We start from the raw sequence: 23,497 nt of genomic DNA, 5'->3' as shown, positions 1-23,497 counted from the left end.
ACTGTAGAAATCTTCTGCAGATATGTGGAAACCTGAAGTACTAAGTCTATTTTCAAAACAAATCTTCACTTTTGAAAAAACGAATCACAAAAACAGTTGCTTGCATAAAACCAGCATAAAGACTTTAGAATTTAGCTTAGGGACTTTAAAGATTTGTATTACTTCATCATGCTTATCACAGTGGAAAGTTTTCACATGAGGCATTTTTGATTTGTTACTTCCAAGATGACATAAGCAGAACAATTTTTTCATTAAATGGTAGAAAGCCTCTGGGAGATACAGCCATAGACAACCTATAGATTAACCTTGATTCTTTAAAAAGCACCAAATTTCTCATCAAGATCCAACTGTAATCCTGCTAGTGAAGATAACAGAATCCCAGTCACCTAGCCATGGAAGTTATGTCTCCAGCCAACAGAAGGTAGCCCCCTCAGGCAGGGATTCTCCGTTAGACAAACTGGCTGCTGCTGGTAGCTGCTCTCACATCCTCAGACTCAGCAGGCAGGACACAGACATATTTAGACAAGTTTAACAAACACTTTCCCTCACTTACAACTCCAATGTTCTTGGCATGTCATTGCCAGCTATTATCAGTGGAAGCAAGAACCAAAGAAAACTATTGTTTGACCCGTAGGCAATTTGTAGTGTTCCATGCCCTAAGTTCTCAAGGGGATATTTTCCAAAGTGCTCAGTAAGTTAGAAATATCAGGCTGACTGAATATCAGTGAGGGTGTGCTCCAGTCACTCATTCCCTATGTACCTTTCAGTAGTAGCTCTAGTGTGTGCAATTCTACTCCTTCCAGTTCTCACACCTGCCACCCTGTTAAACCACCTTGGCAGCTTGAATGGATATGCAGTGAACTACACTGGTAGCTGGTGTGGCTGAAAAATACTCTCTTCCTTTTTCTTCTGTTATTTTTCAGTTCTTGGGGTAGTTCACCATACTGCCATATGAAGAGATATGGGGAAGAACTTACTTAAGCCAAGTCAGGTACTGCTGTTACCAACTATATCACCATATGCTTAGGTGATTTCAAAGCCTACCTGGAATCTTCATGTGGGATATAAGTCCAGTTCTTTGCAAGTTAAAGAGACAAAAGGAAGAACTGAACTAAAGATTCATAAACCCAAGATCCCTGAGCTGAGTAGAGCAGCAATGTGGAAACTGTCAAAAGGCTTGAATGTCTTGACCAGCAGCTAAATAGACATAGTAAGGCAAGTTGCCTCTGCGAGGTTTCTTGTACTGTGTATGAATTGTTGAGGAATGATAGGGGCAAGATTTGAAGCCAACTCTTCCTAAAGTGAAGTGAGACTTTGACCCCACAAATTAAATGTAGATTGCATCTGTTCCTTTTGACCAGAAATTTTCTCTTGGGTCCAATTGTCTCCAGAATTCTCTCCTGAATACTAGAAACCTTTCACAGCTTCAATAAATTATCATTTTCTGACACAAAAGATGATGTGAGAAAAGTTAAATTTCCCAATCCACTATAATTAAATCCTACCAATATCAGGTCTTAAACACACTCTCTTGAACCCATTCTTCTAAAAGGCAACAGCTTACCAGTTTCCTTCTCTAGCTTATCCAGGAGCTGTTGTCTCATCTCCATGTCCTTAGTCAATGTGAAGACATAAGCCATCAAGGCCTTGACATAAAGATTGGTCTCATCAATTGTTACATTCTTGAGGCAATGCAAAGCATTATCCAGCATTGTATCCTGATAAAAGAATCAGAAGAAACAGAAGGAATCAGAAAGAAACACTGTAAATTTGATTTGGGACATTTTTGTTGTGAAACAGTATCATCAACAACACTACAGTATCCCAGATACATCCTTTCTGCAAGCCCTGCGTCATTTTCAAAGACTATTGTTCCCCCTAAGATTATCTGGGAATGGCAAATGCTCTGCTTGTTGCAAGTCAGGCCATACACCTTAACCATGGCAAAAATTTCCTTTTGAGATTATCATGTGCAAAGGTGTGGCATGACAGAGCCTTTCACCAACTCAATCTGAGTATTCCCTGAACCCACAGACCTTGTGAGGAACAATGGGTGGATCATTCTCCCAAACCCTACAAGAGTTCAAATGTGACTTACATTCTTCTCCAGGTGGAGCTCCACGAGTGCAGCAGTGATATAGGCTGTTAATGAGAGTGTATCATCCACACCACCCTGCGAGTCACAGACAGACATCAGAAAGAGGAAAAAAAAAAACAACAAAACAACAAAAACAAACAAACAAATAAAAAAAAAAAAAAAAAAAAAAAAAAAAAACATTGCTTGCCTGCAAGCATTGCGTGGACTGTTATTGTTTAACGACTGAAACTGCCTATGGATAGCATATTTACCAGAGGGTAGTAGCATGCTTCTGGACATTCTTGACATAGGAACTGAAAAAAATCACTCCTAGCTCATTTCCTGAACATTGCAAAAGTCTCGTGCAGCCTCAGAGCCACGCAGTATAGGCAAGCAGCCTAGGTATGCCTTTTCATAGAAGAGAGTGAACCAAAGTGTTCATAGCATCATAGAATGGTTTGGGTTAGAAGAGATCTTAAAGATCTCCTAATTCCAACACCCTTGCCACAGGCAGGGACACCTTCCACTAGATCAGGTTGCCCATCCAACCTGGTCTTGAACACTTCCAGGGGTGGGGCATCCACAGCTTCTCTGGGCAACCTGTGCCAGTGCCTCACCACCCTTGAAGTGGTGAGCTATATATTTTATAAAATATGTTACAAATGGACACTAGAGCAAAGGTTTTATGGTGTAGGATTTGTATACAAGAAGCAATGCAAGGTTATATACAAATCGATTGACTGTGAGAAGCTACAGATTAACATAGGTAAACAGGCATTCAAGTATTTCTTTCCCCATCAGAGGACATGCATTCTCAGGGAAGTTTTGCCTACATCCTCACACATGAGACAAGACTGCATCATAAATGAGGGGAGAAATTTGGGCTGAGATGCCATGAAGCATTGTTCACATTGATAGCCAAATCTTCAAAGTACAATAGGAGGGCACTTTGTTGTGCCCCAAAAGATGTGTACAGACAGAAAGCCCATGTTAAGAAATGAATGAAAGTCAGAGAAGGATGAACAGTCTACATGTACGTTCTGGTTTTATTTTGTACTGCATAAAAGTTTTAAGAAAAAAAAGTGTAACCCCTTGCTTTGCTAAAATATCATCTTGCTTTCTTCCATAAATTTGCCTTAAGGGTGACTTTGTGGTATTATCAGTCTGATTTATTCTTCCCATTACAAACAACAAGAACCCAGGTACTGCTAGAATGCATGCAGATGCTTGGTACCTGAGCACCAGGGCATGCTCATCGTGCATTTCCAGCTACAGGGCAGGGATCAATTTTTGTGGTGCCAGGCTCCAGGAGAACTTATCGTCGGTGTACAGTGCAGGGACAATTGTGTCTTCAGATAATCTCATATTAGAGCACAAAATCAGGCCTATCTGGACAATCTCTACTGTGGGCCATAAAGAATGAAAAGAGGGATAATCTGGCCAAAGTATTATAGACAAGCACTAGAGGATACAAATATTTCTCCCTGTGCCCCTAATGGGCCTTGGTACAATCAGCCATGGTGCCATTTGGCTAGAGTAAAAATGAAGAAAACCCAGCAGAGATTAAAACCTCATGTTGAAGAAATGCATGGTGTTTTAGGCCACGCTTCTTCATTCTGCTCTGGGAAGCTGTCTTGGCTGTGCTAAGCCATGAGCAGATTGCTTTGTGCTACTGTGCACAGCAGAAGAGCCTAGGGAAGTGACCCTGTCCCTGCATTATGTTCCCCCCAATCCTACTTCCATGGCTATTGGTCATACCTTCAAGTCATTATTGAAGAGCTTCCCCACACTCTGGAAGCATCCACTGGGCAGCTGGTGCTTCCGCAGCCAAAGCACAGCATCCTGCACATGACCCTTATCGATGTAAATGTGAGAGCTGGCCTGTCCAAAGGACCTGGCCACAAAGGCTGTCAGCCTGTGGACAGAGCACAGAGTAATACTGTGTCACAGCCAGGAGCAGGAAGAGTAAGGACAATAGGTTTGGGATGACAGCACCAACTCTGGTCACTCACCACGTGTTGCCCTGGGTGTCTGCCTTCCCAAAGGCACTGTAGGAACCATCATCATGTTTGTAGAGCAGCTGACGCTGGTAACCTGTGAAGACAGGTGCAAGGACACAACTCCCAGTGTGAAGGCATGTAGCATCTCACACTTTACCCTTGCCGAAGGAAGCATGTTTTACAGCAAGAGACTTCACCAGTTCCTACAGAGACATTGAACCAAACCTACTATACCACAATGCCCTGTGCATCCCATGGCACCAGTTACCAGTTACCATTGCCCCTCTGCTCATACCATTCTCTTGTGTAAGTTCCAATCTCCCAAACATTTGTCCCAACTTATGGTACAGGAAAGAAAGGGAGATGAAGGGAGTAAACTTCCTATCTGTGGGAGGCTGCTGAGCATTCTGTGTAGCAGGTTAAGAGGACTGCCAAGCTGGAATGTGATGTGCATTGCAAAATGAGACACAGATAGTACCACTGCATTAAATTTGAATTGTACTGGACAGAACTGACACACCAGCAGAATAAATGTCCTAAACCAAAAGGAAACACTAAGTTATCAAACTCCTATCTGTCCCCTATGGCCACTCTCTATTCCAATTAAGCAGCTGATGTCCTCTTTCTACAAGGAAAAGTCCTCTGTCTGCCTCAGACTGATAAAAGAACAAAACACGGGCATCACTTTATAATGCAAATCACGTTATAATGCAAATCATTAATTATCCACACCATTCTCAGAAAAGCAGGCTTAATACCTCAATAATAGCCAGAGATAGAAGTCTTGTTTCTTCAGAAAGATGCTTTACCTTTCTTGAAACAATTTCTTGTACTCTGTAGTATCTTTCTTTAGCATAGCTCTGGCAGCGCTTCCTCTCCTGCCGTGTACCCAATAAACCAATGCCCTACACTCCTGATTTATGGTACCTTCTTTTTGCAGGAGAAGGAAGGACAATGCTTACCAGTTATCAGGAATTGCAATGCTATATTTTCAATTTCTGGGTCCAATTGTTTAGTCTTCTGCAAGTACTCGAGTATGAAGATGTTTGGTGAAAACCGAACCATGTTTTGTTCACCACAGCCAAAGGGCATCTCAAGCAGCTGACCTAAATTCTGAAGTGCTGGGCCCATGATATCCCCTAAAATTTGAGTTGGAGGAGATAGAGAAAGAAAAGCACAGGCATTCAGCAATATGAATTGAGGGGACTCCTGCCTTCTTCAAACTCTGCTGGAATCCTGGAAAAGAGCCAGCTCCTCATTAAACTGAAGCAATTCATATCACATTCAGATTTCTTCAAATCCTTCCTGGATTACTCCAGCACAGCAAGGGAAGACTGGATCATTCTGGAAGAAGGCTGCAAGAGGCATCAGAGGAGATACCCTGTGTCTTCCTCTCCAGCCACCTAGGGATCACCCATTCCATATTGAGAGGAATTACTGCTGAAAAAGGTTACTTGATACACATTCCTGAGGCTAACATTACACCTCCTTCAGTTTATCTTAGGAGGAACTGGGTTGATGCAACATTAAGACCAAAGTATTATGCAAGCTTTTCCCACTGGAACCCAAGAGTTGGTAAAGCCTTTCTCACCAATGACAGAGAAAGTGGCTCGGCCAGATCCCTCCAGTGTTTCTGCAGGCAGGGTCAGGGAGAATTCTTCAGAGACTGTGTTATCTGAGGAAGGCAAAACCCAGGAATGTATTCAAGGGAAGACTTATCACACACAGTGACAGCAGCCTCCTCCATAGGCAGCCCGTAGTGAGCACGAGTGATGAGGGCACAGTGTGCCAGCTGGGCGCAGCACCCCCTCCACTGGCTGAACAGGAGGCCCAAGTATACTTTAACCCACAACGTGGCACCATTCTGTGACTATCTGTGCAGGTCAAGGCATAATGGAACCAGATAGCTGGTTCCAAGGGCAGTTTGCAGGGAAACCATGGCCAAACAACCAAAAACTCTCCCCAAAACCAGCACACGTGAAAGGGAGAGAGGCCAATAGCACAGAAGAATGGGAGCTTGCAATGGCAAGGGCCAGCAGGAGGAAGTCTTCACACAAAGCCTGAGATGCCCTTGCAGAACTGCTTCACCCCGCTGCTGATTGACAAGGAAAGACCCTTGCAGGGGGGATTGAGCTGAGTAAGGCAGCCCGATCTGCTCCCCACATAATAACTAGTAAAACTAAAAAAAGGTGACGGGTGATTGTAGTAGGAGACTCTCTTCTGAGAGGTATAGAAGCACCCATCTGCTGACCTGATCTGCTCCTGATAGACGTCTGCTGCTTACCTGGGGCTCATATCAGAGATGTCACCAAAAGATTGACCAGACAAGTGGCATTCCAGAGGGGTCAGTACTGGGACTGGTGCTGTTTAACATCTTTGTTGGTGACATAGACAGTGGGATTGAACATACCCTCATCAACTTTACCGACAACACCAAGCTGTGTGGTGTAGTCGACACACTGGAAGCAAGAGATGCCATCCAGAGGGACATGGACAAGCTTGAAAGGTGGGCCTGTGCAAACCTCATGAAGTTCAACAAGGCCAAGTGCAAGATGATAGGACAAGGAGTTATGGCTTTAAATTAAAAGAGAGTAGGTGTAGAACAGATATAAGGAAGAATTTCTTTACTGTGAGGTTAGTGAGGCACTGGAACAGGTTGCCCAGGAAAGTTCACTTCAACTTCATGATCACAGAACTTCACAACAGTCCCTGGAAGTGTTCAAGGCCAGGCTGGATGGGGCTTTGAGCAACCTGGTCTAGGGGGAGGTGTCTCTGCCCGTGGCAGGAGGGTTTAAACTAGATGATCATTAAGGATCCCTTCCAAACCAAAACCATTCTATGATTCCATTTTGCTCTCATGATGGACAGCAGCCAGGGATTTATGTTCCATACCTGTAGCACAGAGATAGGCATTTTGCGTCTTCTTTTGCAGTACACCTTCTGGCTGCAGGTGAAGAAAGAGTAGTTCAGAATGGGAAGGCAGGAAAGGAAGTCTCCATGCCTCAGTAGGCCTGTTTCCAAGAAAGGTCTAAGCTTCTTCTTGTTAATCGCCTCATGGGGTAACTCACTGTCCCCAGGTGTTCTCCAGACTGGGTCTGACTAACCTTCACAAGCAGAGATTTTATCACTGTGTCTGTCTTTCCTCGCAATGGTGTCACAGCAACCTGATTATCACACAGATCATGTGAATCTTCTGCCACACTGCTTACAGTGATATTCACTTTGCCTGCAAGAAGCAAAAGGGTATGTCATTGAGCACTTGCAGCAGAGATATCTACGTACAGATGACAGGACTAGACACAGAGGCAGGCAAATTTCACACCTCCTCCCACTGTTGCCACACATCCCTCTGCTCAACCTCACCCAGTCTGGTGGCTGTCACATTCCACACAAAGGTTTGTGTTTCATCGGCACAGAGGCAGCTGGTGAACTGGCAGCCTGGACAGGCATCCACTTTTAGTTCTGGGGTGTCTTTGAGGGTGGTGTGCACCTGAGTGTGGTGGGGTGTACAAACATGCATTAGCATAGAGTTAGTGCCAGGCCCTGCTCAAATGAGCAAATACCATGGGTCACAAAATATAAGACAGTGCTTTGTGGCCCAGACGCCTATATCTACATCTCCTGAGAAGCTCAGAGCTTGACTTTGGGCTCAAGCTTTTGCTCCAACAGAGGCTATGGGACTGGGGGAATACTCACTTGGATACAGTCCTTGAGGTAGTTGAAGACAGTGGCTTTTAGGCTGAAAGTCTCTCCTCGGGTCACAGAGTAGGGCAGTGACAGATCTACAAAGAAAGGCTGGAAGACCCTAAGCGTGGCCAAAGGAGAGAGCCCAAAGCCAGTATCAGCAACACAGAAGGTATTGGTATGCCATTCTGTAATAGTGTCGGGTACAGTAAGTTGGAGAGATGCTTGCCCCTCATCACTACAGCAAGAAGAAAGAGAGGAGAACTTGCTCAGGAGCAGTCAGAAGTTTCCAGGGGTCTCCCTGGGGAAGGCAGGCAGAGGCTGTTACCAACCCAACAGGGACCAAATCCCAAATCCAGGTTTCTGGGAAATGTGTCCGTGGTTTGGGCTTCTCTGTGTCATCTGACTGAGGTACAGAATCAGCATGGCCAACATAACTGTCTGCAGAAAAGCAAGTGGTAGATCAGAAAACAGCATGTGTCAGTACGGGTGAAATTGCTTCTTCATTTGCAGGCAATCTAACACAAACCATAAATGACCTGAGACACAGAACAGTTTACACAGGATTGGCTTTTCAGTGACAATATGACACAGTGTCAGTGTCATTGGGGAACACAACTTTAGGGAGAGAGGGTTGGATGGACTTTAGCCTGAGGCTCGGTCTGACAAATCCAGAAAGTTTGGTCTGGATCCAGAAAGGGACAGAACACTTAAATGGAGTCACACTGTTTTAATAAGTCTGTGAAAATACTGGTGGAGAGCACAGTACATTTTCTGTGAAGAGTGCAGAACCCAGGGACAGCCAATAAGGCAAAGAGATTTGAGCTTTTATCTGTGATTTATAAATCAGGTCCTTTAAACTGAACACAGACATCATTCCTTTCATACACACACAAAAGAGAAACACAGCAGGGTGGAAATCAGCCATCTCAGCTGCAGCCTGGTCAGGACTGGGAGAGGAGAGCCCCTTCAGTCAAGGAGATGGGCAATTTCAATTACTTACCAACTATACTGTCTTTGCTGGACAACATCTTTTTCTTAAAGTCTCGTTTTATACAGGAAACTGGTTTCTTGATTTTAGTATTGGTTAATATTTTCATGCGCAACGTCTGGAAAAACAGCAAAGAGAATAAATCAGTGATAAATAAAAGGGAAGAGGAACGCTGAAAATACTTGAGATAGCAAGAGTAAGTGAGTTGTTCATAGATGAAACAATAAAAAATGCTACTTGTTTGTATGCATATGCATAGACTTACAGATTCACACTTGGGGCAGTGCATGAGGAATGCACTATGCTTACTGATAAGTTTCATCTTTCTCCATAGTCCCCAGGTGAGTGTGGACATGATGGAGAAGAGCAGGGTACAGATGACTTTTATCAGTGAAAGTCAGGGCAGCTGAAGTTTGCTAAGAACAAATTCTTGTAGGCATTCAGGATGTCATACTGGCAACCACTGTCTCAGGAAAAGTTTGGTACAAATGCAGAGAATCACCTTAAACAGATTAAAGACATCAGCTTCACTTTGGTACCACGGTGCTTCCTTATGAGTCTTTTTATGGAGATCAGATTTCTGAGGCAGACAAGGGTATGCATCAAAGTCTTCCAGGTGATAAGGGAACCCTCGTCCTCCAATTATAAAGCTGTCTTCAAAGACTGTCCTACACAGCTGCAATGGAAAAATAGAGGTCTTTATAAGGAACTGGGCAACATGCATGTATTTGTACGGGTCTAATATTTGTACCGTAGCCCTCTAATATACTTCATAAAGTTTCATACTTGAAGATGTTGGCACTGGCCCAGCTTGCACTAAAGGACACGAAACCCAAGTTGATAGTGGATGTAGGAATGAAACCCTTAGTTTGCAGACTGTCACCTCTGACAGTTCAAGGTTTTTAACTCTAAAACAAAAGATTTGGATAGGACACATGACTCAGTTTGAGCACAGGGCATTGGCATATCTGAATTACAAATTCAGCCTTATAGGGTTCTGTCCCCTGGCTTCTGTTTTCTAAAGAACTGCTCAGGTGCTCAGCATGAGCTGTCATATGGTTATAATTCAGCAAGGCTGGAAGCAGAAGAACAGGAGGACCCTAGCAGGGGAAAAAATCACTTTTAAAGGCTTAGCCTCACTGCCTGATAGCAGACAGAAGGGCGGAGAGGAAGGTAGATGTGAGGAAAGCACTTTCCCTCTAAGCAGTGAGCACTAGCATCTCTTTGAAGCTGCTCTCTCCACCTACTTCTGCAGTGGTGTGCAGCTCCACCACTCTCCAGACAGGCCCACAGTGCAGGGCAGATGCACTAGGAACACGAACAACACATAACTGCTCAGAAGAGGCCCAGGAGGAGGAATACCAAAGCAGCCACCTAAGGACACTATGTCCTGTTAGGACTATGGGCTTCCTCCTTTCAGGATCCTCCTGCCAATGCATGGAGATAGAAGGCAGGCAGACATTATGGGGATGGCCATGGGAGGCTACACTCACTGTGTATGCTGTTAGGGTATTGTTCCACGTCAGGAGGACACTCTTGTCAACAGACTGGACAGAGCACAGGGATCCAGGAGCAGCCTTGAGATCCAGTCTGACTTTTGACCCTGGGACTTCCTCCTTGCTTGAGAAGTCCAGTGCTACCTGCAAAAGGAGATGGGGTCAGGGGTTTACCGTTGGAGGGTGGGACTCTGCAAGTCTTAGGTGTCTGGACAGCAGGGTGAAAAACAGAGAATAAGGTAGGGAAGGGAGCTGAGATGCTGACAGAAACCATCCTGGTTCATCAAGGTTCATCCTGGTTCATCCTGGTTCATTCTGATTCATCCTTCATCATGGTTACTGGGGCTGCAGTGCATACAACCCAGTCAAAATTCCCCTACTACCACACCGCCACCTCCTGCTGATCCAGAGCTCACACACCTAGCTAGGCAGGCAGGCTTTGTTTTGCATTAGGGAGAGGACAGGGATAGTGTACTCCCAAGTCACTAGTGGGGAATGTGGGGAGTTCAAGGTGGGCTGTTTTACTCCTTCAGAACAGCTTGCCACTCAGTGTAGGGGAGGGCAGAACTAGGAATTTAGGTAAGAAGGAGGTTATCTGTTTGTTTCCCAGTCAAAAATACTGGACATCTGGTTTAGCATGTGTCCAGCTTACACATTTTGGCTGAGGATAAAACAAAACTAAGAACCACAGCAGGCCAGAGCATATCAATGGTACAATTGTTCTCTCATTCCATTTTGTGCTTCTACCTACCTTGTTTTTAAAGCATGTTGCTACTTGAAACTCTTCCACATCAGCTACCACCTCTCCATCCAAGAAAAGAGCATACACTAGAAGTCTGATGTCAGGAAGGAAGTCATTGCCAACAGTCAGGGTGAATGAGAAGGAACCCTGTAGATCTGCACAAGACAACAGCAAAGAAGAGGGAGAAAGCTCTCACTTGAGTTCACACCATGCAGAATCAGCTGATTGGGGTAGGATACACAATAAGAATCAGAAGAGGGAATTCAATGCTTTCTACCTGTAGACATGAACACCCCACACATACACTGCCACAGATTACAGATTAACAATAATCCCATTATACTAGTCACTATTTTGGCTCAAGGTTGGCAAAAATATCTTTTTCTTCCTGTGCCTTAGATAAGCAGGCAAGCTACACAATTTTTTATCTTCTCCAAAGATACAAGGTAACAGCAAAATCAAAAGGTTGGGTATTAGGTTAATTAGACAAGACAGAAGAAGGACACTTGTCTAGAAGGCCACTGAACTGTTGAGAGTAGAGGTTGTGTTGGTCTAGTGAGGTGGACCACACACTAAGAACTCATTTCAACAGCTTCTTCCTGTGGATAATAGTAACACCTGCAGAGATTGTCATTGGTTGGCAGTCACAAATTTCTGGTATTTGTTATGGTGCACTTAATTTTCATGAGGTTCTACTCACTCTCATGCTGGAGAATTGATACCTGCTTCTCTCCACTGAAAAGGATCCTGCCTTTGGCAATCACCTGAAGAGCAAAGAGAAGAGCCATTGAAGGGCCGGAATTCTGCAGGTATGAGGAGAGTGAGAAAAGAACAAAAGAAGAGAGAAGGAAACATCTGACATACTGCCACAGAAGCTCCTCTGGTAGGCTATGCCCTAAAGAGGTGGTGATAGCTGGGAAGGGACTTCAGAGGTATTGGTTAGGACATGAGAAGTTGCCACTTATGAAGCCAGAGGTACATCTGAGGCTAGCACTAGCAGCTGTTTTTAAGCACCACTGAAGTCTGATTTCACAATGTTAGGATACAACATTTTTCAAACTTATGAATGAGCTCAATTCAGTAATCCATATACTAATAACCTCTCAGCTAGACTGAAAGTAATCAGACTCTTGCTTTGGACTCACTTTCCTGTAACTGAACTTCATCAAGACATGGTAACATACCTCTGGAGTACATCAAGGCCCTGGCAATTTCAAGTTTTTGTTTTGTTTTGTTTGTTTTTCTGTATGGAACCAGGCCAGGGGAAGTCAGCTTCACCAGAGATTGCCTCTGAGTTCACATAACAGAAATTAAGGTGAATGGCAGGTATCTATCACCCAAGATTAGGCCAGGACAAACAAAGCAAAGCAGCTGGAGGATAGGAGAAGGCCCAGGATCTTGAGGATAGGAGGACAGGAGGTTGGGGCAGAACAGAACACACAAACTGACCTTTACTGTCCTGGGAACAATATACTCTTTACCAAGAGTATCTGTGTGCTATTGTGAAAAAGATAAAATACCAGTAAGTGTGACCTTGCCCGAGATTCAGATGTCTTCTCTGCTCACCAAGTAGTAGAAATCAATGTGGTCTGCTTTAGAGCTGAGTTTATTCTGGTCAAGGATGTAATCTACTTGCACTTCCTGCTCTTGATCACAGGGCATCACATCATTCCTGGCCTTGATGTCAAGGAAGCTGTTGCTCTCGGAGTAGAAAGGTTTCAGCCAGTATAAGCTATCCTCAATATCTTCAGATTTCTTCTCAGTGTCATTTCCAAGGTAGTAGGTGCCCTTCAGAGCACAAAAACACAAGTAAGCAGTCAGTATGACCTGAAAAAGGAGCTTGTATACTTTGAGTCTGCAGAAAATACTAAGTTATGACCTGGTAGATGACACATCTGTATGTCATCTTGTTTAAGGTCATCATTTTGTTTAAGGTCAATTTTGAAGCCAATAACACTTTATCTTACAAAGTTTTAGCAAAAATCTAAGTTCAGTAGCTTTGCTCACAATCTTACTCTTCCTCCTTTATCTTTCCATGGGAACACACTTACCATCAGTCTGTAACTGTTCAGCATGAATGCAACACCCATGTTTTGTGTTTGTACTTTTGCTTAGATGCCCTTAAGTACAACAGGTGCCAAAACTGCTTTTGCATGATGAAGGTCTACTTCCCTGTGGAGAATCTAAGGCTCTGCAGACAATATCTGTGGGCCTATGAACAGGAATTAAAGCCTGCCTCTGGGCTCCCTGAGGACAGAAATCTACCTCCCAGATTACAGAGCCTCTAATCACCAAACCACATCAACCAAAATTAGGGGACCTCACCCTGGATAGGCGAGGGTCTCAGGGGAAAACATCCAGAGCAATAGTTCCTTCCAGTCTGAGAAACAAGTAGCAATGGGAGGTCATACTGCTTGGGCATGAATCCCTCATCAGCTGCAAGGAATGCAGAGAGTTGGAAAGAGGCATGTACTGCCAGGCTGGCAGCAGTGAGCTTCAGGTGTAGGATCAGAAGGTGTGAAGAGAAGACAAGTGCTTCAAAGTCTGGTATTGAAAGGGAGGTCAAATGAGATTAGAAGCCAGAAGATTGTGCCCCAAAAACCTCAGGTGTCTTCCACTTTCTGCCCCATTCCTCCATCTGCCCTTACTTTATTTATCTTTTCACTGTGGGTGATGCTCACCTTCAAAGAAACCAGTGTGCTGTTCCAGCTGGTGGTATCCAGTGAGAAGTGGACTTCTCCTTTCTCATTTGTGAGGAATGACAGGTGTGTCTCTTCATCGTCTATGTCAATTATTAGGTAGACTGTTTCATTTTGGAGGGGAGAGTCATTACTGTGGCAGAACATCTACAGACAAGGGAAGGAAGATAATAACCCTCATGCCACACTCCCAGGCCCCGACAGTGCTTAATACTAATTATTACTATCATTAGGCTTTCTACATGTAAGTCTTTTGAGTTTTCAGACAGGTTGGAAGGGTCCAAATAAAAACTGAATAAATACACAAAAACACCAGTGTGCAGCAGTTCAGGAGCAGAAACAAAGTATAGTGCAGCTATACTATACTATACTACACTACACTACACTACACTACACTACACTACACTACACTACACTATACCTATAGTTGGCTATAGGTAAAATTTACCTATATTGGGTAAAAAAGAGGTAATCTCCTTGAATCTTGAGCTTTTTCTTGGACAATGCTCCAAGATCCTAGAAGATCAGAAACTGTCCTGTCTCCAGAAACTTAACTCTTACTGTTTTTTGCCCTCCTTCATGACGTGATCAGTACTGGCCCAGATGAAAGTGTTTCTAGCTCCAATGGGACAGCAGTCCTAGCATCACGCTGTGGACTTGGGTCAGAAATGACTGCCAGTGAATGGATACACAAGGCTCTAGTGGTTTCTCCCAAGCTGTCATAACCATTTGAACAGCTGTCCACAGGTAATAATATTTCCCTGCTGCCGACACCCCCATCCCATATGCCTTATATCACTCAGACTAGTTTCAGGAGCTGCTCCTGAGGAGGCTCTCAGAGACTGCAGCCAGCTCCAAAATTCCTTTTCAGGGAAATTACTGAGTTAGGGTGTAGAGAATAAATTGCTTCCATAGAAGGCTTCACTCATAGTTGCTGGATATTGACAGAGCAGCACTTTCCCAGAGACTTCTTCTTTCTATCTACAGAAAATTAGACCTATGATGTATTCTCAGCAGAGAAGGGACCTATGGGTGTTACCTTCCCTGTGTATGGTAATCCACGTTTGTAGAATGGATGGATATTGACAAATTCTACAGACTTAATTCTTGTCACAATAGAAATTATAGATATATTTGCAGTCTTTGCTCCTGTGTGGAGAGAGAAGAAATCTGTTAAATCGCAGCAGTGCTTTTAGGAAGCAGAAGATGAGAAGATGCTTTTACACTACCTACATCTAAATTTAAAAGAGAGAATACATTCTTCTAGTGTATGATTCCCTCAATCTCTCTGGGATATTTGCTTGACAGGATACATGAAACCTTATAAGCACATATTTCTCATGTTTTTGCAGATTAAGAGAAATCAGATGACTGTTCTGGTATAGACAACTATATTGTAGATGCCTAAAAGTGGCCTAAGAAACCCCACCCACAGTGCGGCAGTTCAAAAAATTGACACCTCCAGTTGCCAGAACAATGGGACATTAACACTGATGCTGACAACCTACCTCTTCATAGTCAATAATGCAGCAGAATAAAAGGGAGCAGAATGGGATTCCTTACAGCAGTAGTGTCCATAAGCAACCCTGCCTCAGGCTTAGGAAGTGAGAGGACAAAAGACTCTGTGAGTAGGGACTACCTGCTGGGATGGTGCGCTACAATTAGCAAGAACTAATTGGGATTTGTTGCAGACTTTTCCATGACTAGCCAGGGCTTTGCAAACGGTTGAGGAACTCCTCAGTGTTGAGGCAGTCACTGAAATGACATCTACATGCTTGTGGAGATGAAGGGTAGAAAGAATTAGGAAATCTGGTCCTAACAGGTGGAAGAGGTGCTAGAATAGAGAACATCATGCATGATAGAAGACTAGGGAACTCTCTTCATGAATTCCTTTCAAAAGGAATTCAACTGCTGCACAAAAGCCGAAACAAAAAAAAAAAAAATCAAACAAGGAAATGAAAAGCTGTCTGCAAGGATTGGAACTTTTCACATGTCCTCCAGTACCTGTTCCAGTTTCCTCTATTTCCCCTCTCGCATATAGGTAGCTGTCAGATTCATTTAATTCCAGAGTCTTTGTCTTCACCGTAAAAGTAGTACAGCCATTCTTGTCTGTCTGGAGAAACATGAACAGAAAGAAAGAGCATAATGTGGAGGTAGAGGAGCTGTTTCACAGATGCTGGGTAATCCTAAAGAAGTATTTCCAAATACTTGTGGAGCAGTGGGAAGTTCAAAAACCTGTAATTGCAGAAATCTGCCACGGATACCTTAGCTAGAGAAAAAAACCATCACACTTGGATCAAAGTCATCAAAAACTGGCATCAAAATGTGCTTCAGACAAATGATACAATGGTTAGCTATGTCACAGGCTAATATGGAGACTGGATTAAGCCCGCTTCCTGCCTTTAAAAGAGCATTGGTGTCTACCTGAGCTGGAGGTAGCCTTCTCCCTAAAACTGTGGTCCTGATGAATTAGTGCTGATATGATGGCAATCTAGTCACAGATGTCTCTGTGATGTGGCTATGCTAAACAAGGACACCCAGCCAGTTACAGATTTCAAGAGCTGTGCCAGTCATTAGGTAGAGACTGGGTACAGGCATCCTGCCATGAGAGTGGGGGTGGACAAAGTGTTTCTAGCTGTGTCTGTTAAGTTCTCTGGAGAACCTTGCATGTCTTTTTGCATGCTATGTGAGAGGAAGCTGGCATGCATCGTTCCAGATGGAGATATTTTACTACTGGATGGATTTTAAAAAATGCAGAGATCCAGTTGGATTTTCATATTCTGGCTTGTTGCTGGCTCACCTGACATTTAAAAATATTTTCTTGTGACTTGCAAGCTAAAAGAGCTGCATCTGAAAGCTGAGAGAAAAAAAAAAAAAAAAAACTTGGGGCTTAACCAAAAACATATAATGAGCACAAATGTGCAGAAAGCGTAACCAACACCGGACCTAATATTTTACAGGATACTGGTAAGTTTAAGATTGTCTTTAAACTGTGTGAACAGAGCAAGAAATGGTACATTAAGCCACTGACTATCTGATTGTCTGATTTACTGTTTACTGGTGGGAACGGTCACAAGGCTGAATATACCAGTTGTCTGATTCTGCACAGTATGATACAGATTCTTGGGAAAGGCCACAGGTACCATCACTTACACAGAACTCACACCTTCTCCTGAATTACTGAGTCAGATATGGGCAGCCAGAAAAGTAATTCAAGTAATACAGGAGTTACAGGAAGAGAAATCAATCAGGTCTAAGAAGTGGAAAGACACCAGATTAAACAGATTTGTGTACATCACAGGTGCAGTCAGGCAGATTAAGAGGACAGATGGACAGACATTTCCATCAGGTGATACTTTGCACTCTCTCGTATTTCCACCTACCCAGCTCTGTTTTTTCCTCATCTCAGTAGAATTTGAGAAATCTCTCCTGAAAAGTTGTAACGATGTCAAAAAAGTAATGTCTATTTTGCCTTGAACGGGCTTCCCATAGGTATACCTGTGTCACAGGGTAGAAACACACACCTGAAGATGAGCTGCTTCAGCAGAAAAATTGAACCAGGCCCCCCCCCCTCCACCCTATCAGGGATGAAGTGGAGCCTGGGAGAGTGTTGTATCTTGTTTGTTCGGGAACTTCAGCTCATCCCTGCAAAACAGTTTACATTTCTCTCCACCCACTATACATCAGGAATGCGTTTCAAGCCACCGTCTAAAGTGTGCCCCTGATCAGCATCCTTAGTGTCCTTCAGTCTCACAGTAAATGAGAAAGAGGCAGTTCCACAGAGTGATCTGGCTCCCTCAACAAGGTAATGCAAGAACGTCATACTGGAAGGCCACTTCTCTGCTACCAGCAGTTTAAAGGTGATTGTGGAGCCAAAGAACAGATATTACAACGGTACTCACTTGCCACATAACTTCAGATGAAATTCCTCATCCACTGTACTGATAAAGGGAGGGTGCTCCATTTCTAATTCAATTTTTGTCAGCTCTGCAGACAGAGGCATGGAAGAGGGAAAGAGTCATGGAAAAGAGGCATGAAGAGAAAAGAAAAAAAAAAGCAGTACTGAGTATGGTGGGCACTGACTGGAAATTCTGCTGTAGCTGCAGTCAAGATAGTAATGACCCCAGTTATTCATCCCCATGTTATGATAGTGCTTACTCCCTTTGCCTCCCTCTGCTGCTACAATTCCGCAAAGGATTGCTTTCTACTCTAGCTCCGTCAGGCATAAACATTGTAAACAGGTTAGGGCCACTGCAACTGATCTGGGTTAGGGCATGATGCAGCTCCCTGTTATGGCAGCTGACGGAAGCGAACAGTACATTTAGCTTAGAGGAGGGTGACAATGAGCAGCAGAAAATGCTCACCACAGGGTCCAGCTGCAGATAGAACAAGATCTGCAGTCTTGTCAGACTACAACATCTGCCTTGTACCCTACTCAGCTGCAGAACATTCAGACCAGCATGAGATGTGTGCCCAGACCTATCTATGTCCCTGATCTGTTCTTCTCCCAGGGCAAAAGGTCTGATGAACACAGCCACGTCTCTTCTCTACCTGCCCACACTGCTCTTCCCTCACCTCTGTTGTCCAAGTCTCACCATATTCTTTAACAACGAAGGTATTTTTAGCCATGTCTTGTTGCACTGAGATGGTATACTTCCCAAGAGCTGCTTCAGAGGCCAAGGGGAAGGACAGATCCACAATGCCATGTCTTGATTTTACATTCTGCCACTCAGCAATACGGTTATGTTTAGGATCCTATTTGGGAAGGAACATTCAGAGACACAAAGTCACACTGGGAGCATAGGTACCTGGAAGGTCCAACCATACTCAGGCACAAGAAGGCACTATCAGGGCTTAACCTTGCCCCAGCAGAGAGGATCCCTGGTCACAGCAGAAACCACCAGGTGAGATTCCTTCTCCTCCCTCCAGTACCCTTTTACTGAACTGTTGACTTGCAAAGGCTGTCAGTAAAGCTACTGGGAAGTGGTAATACCACAAAACCATAGGAAGGAAAAGCAGCTGTACTGTATCTATTGAGCATTTTGCCTTGTGCTTCTGCTCTGACTCATTACTGCCATGCCTCTAGCTCAGCTATGTGCTGGTTTGAAAGAAGAGCCCAGGCTGACCAGGTAGAAAAGAGTTCAGATGACTTATTTATAGGGTTACATTTGTGGCACAGCTTGGTCAAGGAGAGAAAGGGCACAGTGGAAGAGACAGACTCCCTCTGGTCAGTTCTTTGTTACTTACCAGCAGCCATATCTGGGGATACTGTAAAAAAAAAAAAAAAAAAGACACAAGCTCAGTTTTGTATAGAGCGAAACAGCATCCATGTGAACCAGAAAAGTTCTGCTCCATCCAGACCCTACATTATGTCTCCTCCTTCTTCTGTGCTAGCACACACTGCAGTCTTTCTCCAGGGGAACAACAGATGAGTGGTTTCCCTTCAAAGATCGCTTGCCTTTAGGACTTAACAGGCATGCAGGGAGAGGGAAATGTCTCTTTCAAAAGCCTCTCAATGTGTATCATGCTGAGGCTCCTCCTTCTATAAATGCATGGAGTGAAACTCACCTCATTTTTAATGACTTTAAGGTCATTGTCAAGGTTCACAATTCGAAATTTCACTGGAAATACAAAGGAAAGGATAGTAAAGCATTCTGCATTCAACATGTCCTTGCACAAATTTTGTTCTCCCTTTGTGTTCTCCTATATCTGTGTATCTCTCTGTTTACCTTAGAGGTATTCAGGTCTTCCCCCAAACAGCCCCTCCCAGCACCTGCCTTTCAGCCCCAACCCCAGCCTCCACCCCACCCAGGACTTTGTCTGGGAGGTTTATATGCAGCTGCAGGCTGTAGAAACTCACTGCTTTTACCTGGAAGGATTATAATGATGTGTAAAACAGTGGGGTTGGTCTTTCTGCAGTCTGTTCATATTGTGAAAACTGTGGAATAATCCTCCATATTTCTACAGCCTGGAGGTGCTCTAAGCACAAAGCATCTATGCCGTGACTTCAAGCTTTACTCAAGTGTAAACAAGTATTCAAAAAATAACAAGGGATTGCCTAGTGTCCTAGAGAGTTCTGGCTTTCCTTTTGGCCTCATGAGAGATACTTCAAAAGAACAGCACCTAGGAGCAGCAGGCTGAGCATTTGGTACAGCACGGCTTATGGGGGAACATCCTGACTCACATTGTTCCTGGAAACACTGAAAAAAGAGACCTGCTTTCTTCTAGCTCCAAAAGGCCTAGCTTGGTGCACTTGAAGTCTTCCCTCAAAATGTGGCTTCTACCTTAATCCTTCCCTCCCCATTTCCACGTCACCTTCTTGCCTTACCTGTTTCTCCAGGTTTGTATAAGGCCTTGTCTGTCTCTACCAGAATTATGTTCTTCTGGGGCTTGACCAGCACCTTCTTGCGACCCTCAAAGAGCACACTGTCATCGCTGTGTATCAGGACATGCAGAAAAACCACCTCCTCTGACTGTCAGAGTAAAATAAAAACTGCCTAAGACTAGAAGTAATTTGAAGGGGAAACCGAGGCTACCAAAATCTCCAACTTCATTCTTCTCTGTCCCCTTTCTTTGATTTAGCTCTTTCCTTTCTTTAGTCATAGACTTCCACACACCCCCCAGTTTCCTTATTCTCTTTTCTCTGCCTTTCCCCTTGTCACACTTGTGCATTTCTACATTTCTTTCTCCCCATTGCTATCTTTCCCACCATGCAACTCCTCCCTTTAATATGGCTCAGACACAGGAGAGGCTGAAGCTCTCTAGTTTGTAAGAGGAGAGGCAGCCAAGAAAGGTGTCTTACTTGTGAAGCTGAAGCATCTGTTTCCCAGGGAGTTAACTCTGGTACCTAGGTTGATTGATGTAAGGAAAGACATAGAAAACAAAATCATCAGAGATCTTGCATCTTATCCCAGATGTGAGACATCACCTCACTGTTAAACAATCCTCAAACTTCAGAGTCCAAACTCCACTGCACGAATCAGTCTCTAGACCACTTAATATTGCTTGAAGAAGAAGCAGTCACCATCTGTCTTTTATTCATGAATGTAAGAGCGAGCCATATGACATATCATTCTCCCCGTCACAGAAATTGAAGGTTGTTTTACAAATAAACAAAACAAACGAACAAAAAAACACATAGGGAAGACAGATATGGAGCTGACTAAGGCAGTAATGGGAAAAAGATACTGGTCAGGCAAAAACTTTGGACATCTCACTATCAGAAAGACTAAGCTCACCAGGAGAAAGTGTTTTTGTTTGTTTGTTTTTGTTTTTGTTTTGTTTTGTTTTGTTTTAACTACAGATGTTTCCAGAACCAGGATTCACTCTCTCCTAAGTCCTGGAACCAAACACTTTGTTAAATACTGTCTTGCTGATAAAAGAACCAGAACTGACTACAGATTCTTCTCGAGTTCTGCTGAATCTGTAGGGCAATCAGAGCATAGGCACAGCAACTTAGTATGGTGCTGAAGGAGACAGGGAGAGTTTGTAGAGTCTCAGCACCAGACACATCTCCACGTCTCTCCAGAAACGTAACTGGAATTCCTGTAGTCATGTCAGAGCCTCAGTGTAGCTAGTTCAGCTAACTACAACAATAGGATGAAATCAGCTGATAGATTTTTTAAAAAAAATATTATCTATGCTGTGAAAGATTGCCTAGTTTGTTAGGTTCTAGGACACTCTTGTATTTTGCCTGGAACTGTTAGGAAAAGATACTTCACCTGCTTGGAACCTCATGGCAAGGCAGAGAAGGACAGTGTGTCAAGAGAGCACTCCTGTCTGAAGTGGGAGTAAGATCATCTACTGACAAGTCAGCAACCACAGCTACACTCACCTGGAAGGTGATGCACTCAAAAGTACCTGGCTTCTCCACGTCCCGTTCCACCAGTGTGTGATTCTTGGTTTCCATCTCCAGGGTGACAGCCAGGTGAACAGCCTCAGTCAGGGAGCTGAGGTGAATGCAGAGCTTCTCCTCTTGGGAAGGGTGAATGACAGCAGGGAACACCACCATGTAGTGACTAGAAGAGAGCAGATGTTCAGAAACAATTCAGAGCACGAGGTGGACAGGCCAGAATAAATCTCTGCTGCACTCATGGAGAGGCACATCAAAGGTCTGAATTGTCTAAAGGGCCTACAGAGAAAGAATTATGGTTCAGCTCCTTTTCCATGCCAGAAAGAAGCAACATGCCCAGCATGGAACCAGATGGCTCCTGGTATGTGTCTGTCACCACCTTGCCACCAGCCAGGACACAGCTGCCCCAGCAGCAAGTACACAAGAACAGAAAGTTTAGGTGAGGAATGAAGCTGAAAACTCAGTGACCAAGGCATAAGGCTTCAGGCCTCACACCAAATTTCATCCTCACAAGCACAGGATGAATGAAGGCAAACTTGTGGCTTCTGTAGCTTTTCAGTGTGTACAGTGCACTGCTAGTGCGGTGCCTGCACTAGCATATACCAGGGGCTTCACCTGCAGTGGTGCTTGACACCCAGAGCTCCAAAGTAACTCAGAAGGAACTGCTTCTGCTCAGCCTCCCTAATACCAAGATTCCCTGCATGCAGCTCTGTGATGCTAAACCGTGCAGCACCTCAGCACCAAACCCTTCAACGACAGTCCTTTCCACCAAGCCCCCCAAAATCAAAAGATAATCTCACGGTTCCAGGCTTGCTTCAGCTGCAACTGGGAATAGGGTCAGGGCTAAAAGGAGCACTGGTGCTCCCATTGCTTGGGCTGGGAAAGACAGCTGTCAAGATCCGCACAGGAGGAGAGAGTAGCCTGTATTGATGGGCTGTAACAATCCTAAATACACCCCTCAGATGTTCCTAAGGCCAAAGTGTGGGGGAAGTTTATATACGGAGATTATATCTCTTCCAGGCTAACGACACTAGCTAATATTTACTTATTTCCACCAATGGCAGAGTAAAGGCCACACCACACTGTTCTCCACCCACGTCTAAGCTCAGATGGCATTCCAGGTGGTGGGATGTCAGAGCGCTGTGGGGGACATGTGGAGTGGGTGACCTCTAACCCAAACTGAAGGGGACTTAGGAGAAAAGCTCACCTCAGTTTTGGCTGGTCTGGATTCTGGCTGAAGCATCCCAAGGGAGACAAAGCAGCTATTATCCTTAGCTTGTGAAAAAGGATCCTCAGCACTCTGACTGTGCTTTATCAGTGACCTTCCCCTCATCCAGTTTTTCATCAGTGCTTGAATTCAAAACCTTTCAATTAATTTCAATTTCCTTCCCTCCCCCTCCCCCAAGAAAAAAAAAAAAACAACAAACAAACAAACAAAAAAGCAGAGAGCACATGGAAGCAAAATGAGAAAGAAAACAATTATTTTCTGCTTCCTATCAACAAGCAATGCTTGACCACGTCCTGGTTGTTGTTTGAAGGTTGTTGTCCTCATCTTGCTTTGGCCACAGCTGTGTTTTTGCAGATCATAACCAAAGGTACACAATATAGAATGAATTTGCCGTCTGCCCACTCTTTGATCCCAGCTGAAGCAATCCCATGGATTTACTTTGGCATGGAGTCTGTGTATGTGTATCCACTCTCTGAGCTCACAGAGCAATGTAACTGCAACGTGCACCTTTAACCTAGCACAGACATTCAAATAATCTGCAGGTTTGAAGCACTGTATGTCACTGATCTGGGAATACATTTGATTCTCTGAAATAAACAGGGTTTTGACTTCAAGCCTAAATTAGCCAGACAAAAAACAGAATTCTATCTGATTTCAGAAACTTTCCCCACGGCTCTGCATCTCTGAATGGTCATCAAGTTAGCCGCCTCAGAATTTAAATGGGAACA

General features: G+C 44.0%; 1 protein-coding gene across 2 annotated transcripts in view; it reads right to left on the bottom strand.

Moving 5' to 3' along the window:
• LOC137865797 (alpha-2-macroglobulin-like protein 1) overlaps nucleotides 1–22,513 on the bottom strand; it is a 29,195-nt gene extending 6,682 nt beyond the window's left edge. For both annotated transcript variants that reach the window (XM_068701255.1, XM_068701262.1), the window contains exons 1-29: nucleotides 22,342–22,513; nucleotides 21,524–21,707; nucleotides 20,492–20,536; nucleotides 20,018–20,162; nucleotides 19,258–19,310; nucleotides 18,937–18,957; nucleotides 18,285–18,444; nucleotides 17,592–17,676; nucleotides 17,073–17,187; nucleotides 15,694–15,802; nucleotides 14,729–14,838; nucleotides 13,672–13,836; nucleotides 12,557–12,778; nucleotides 11,691–11,754; nucleotides 11,000–11,145; nucleotides 10,246–10,392; nucleotides 9,255–9,428; nucleotides 8,765–8,870; nucleotides 8,094–8,202; nucleotides 7,774–7,999; nucleotides 7,441–7,567; nucleotides 7,182–7,303; nucleotides 6,970–7,021; nucleotides 5,669–5,752; nucleotides 5,040–5,216; nucleotides 4,090–4,171; nucleotides 3,836–3,992; nucleotides 2,099–2,173; nucleotides 1,565–1,718 (exon numbers count right to left, since the gene is read on the bottom strand). In XM_068701255.1, the coding sequence (XP_068557356.1) occupies nucleotides 1,565–1,718; nucleotides 2,099–2,173; nucleotides 3,836–3,992; nucleotides 4,090–4,171; nucleotides 5,040–5,216; nucleotides 5,669–5,752; nucleotides 6,970–7,021; nucleotides 7,182–7,303; nucleotides 7,441–7,567; nucleotides 7,774–7,999; nucleotides 8,094–8,202; nucleotides 8,765–8,870; nucleotides 9,255–9,428; nucleotides 10,246–10,392; nucleotides 11,000–11,145; nucleotides 11,691–11,754; nucleotides 12,557–12,778; nucleotides 13,672–13,836; nucleotides 14,729–14,838; nucleotides 15,694–15,802; nucleotides 17,073–17,187; nucleotides 17,592–17,676; nucleotides 18,285–18,444; nucleotides 18,937–18,957; nucleotides 19,258–19,310; nucleotides 20,018–20,162; nucleotides 20,492–20,536; nucleotides 21,524–21,707; nucleotides 22,342–22,409 (3,484 nt within the window). In that variant the 5' untranslated portion in view covers nucleotides 22,410–22,513. The remainder of the gene's footprint in view (nucleotides 1–1,564; nucleotides 1,719–2,098; nucleotides 2,174–3,835; nucleotides 3,993–4,089; nucleotides 4,172–5,039; nucleotides 5,217–5,668; nucleotides 5,753–6,969; nucleotides 7,022–7,181; nucleotides 7,304–7,440; nucleotides 7,568–7,773; nucleotides 8,000–8,093; nucleotides 8,203–8,764; nucleotides 8,871–9,254; nucleotides 9,429–10,245; nucleotides 10,393–10,999; nucleotides 11,146–11,690; nucleotides 11,755–12,556; nucleotides 12,779–13,671; nucleotides 13,837–14,728; nucleotides 14,839–15,693; nucleotides 15,803–17,072; nucleotides 17,188–17,591; nucleotides 17,677–18,284; nucleotides 18,445–18,936; nucleotides 18,958–19,257; nucleotides 19,311–20,017; nucleotides 20,163–20,491; nucleotides 20,537–21,523; nucleotides 21,708–22,341) is intronic.
• Nucleotides 22,514–23,497: the final 984 nt, after the last annotated feature.

This window comes from Anas acuta, chromosome 1, assembly GCF_963932015.1.
Source record: "Anas acuta chromosome 1, bAnaAcu1.1, whole genome shotgun sequence".
In the NCBI taxonomy this organism is placed as follows: Eukaryota; Metazoa; Chordata; class Aves; order Anseriformes; family Anatidae; genus Anas; species Anas acuta.
Note: the sequence above shows the minus strand (reverse complement) of the source record. Positions and strands in the feature narration are given on the sequence as shown.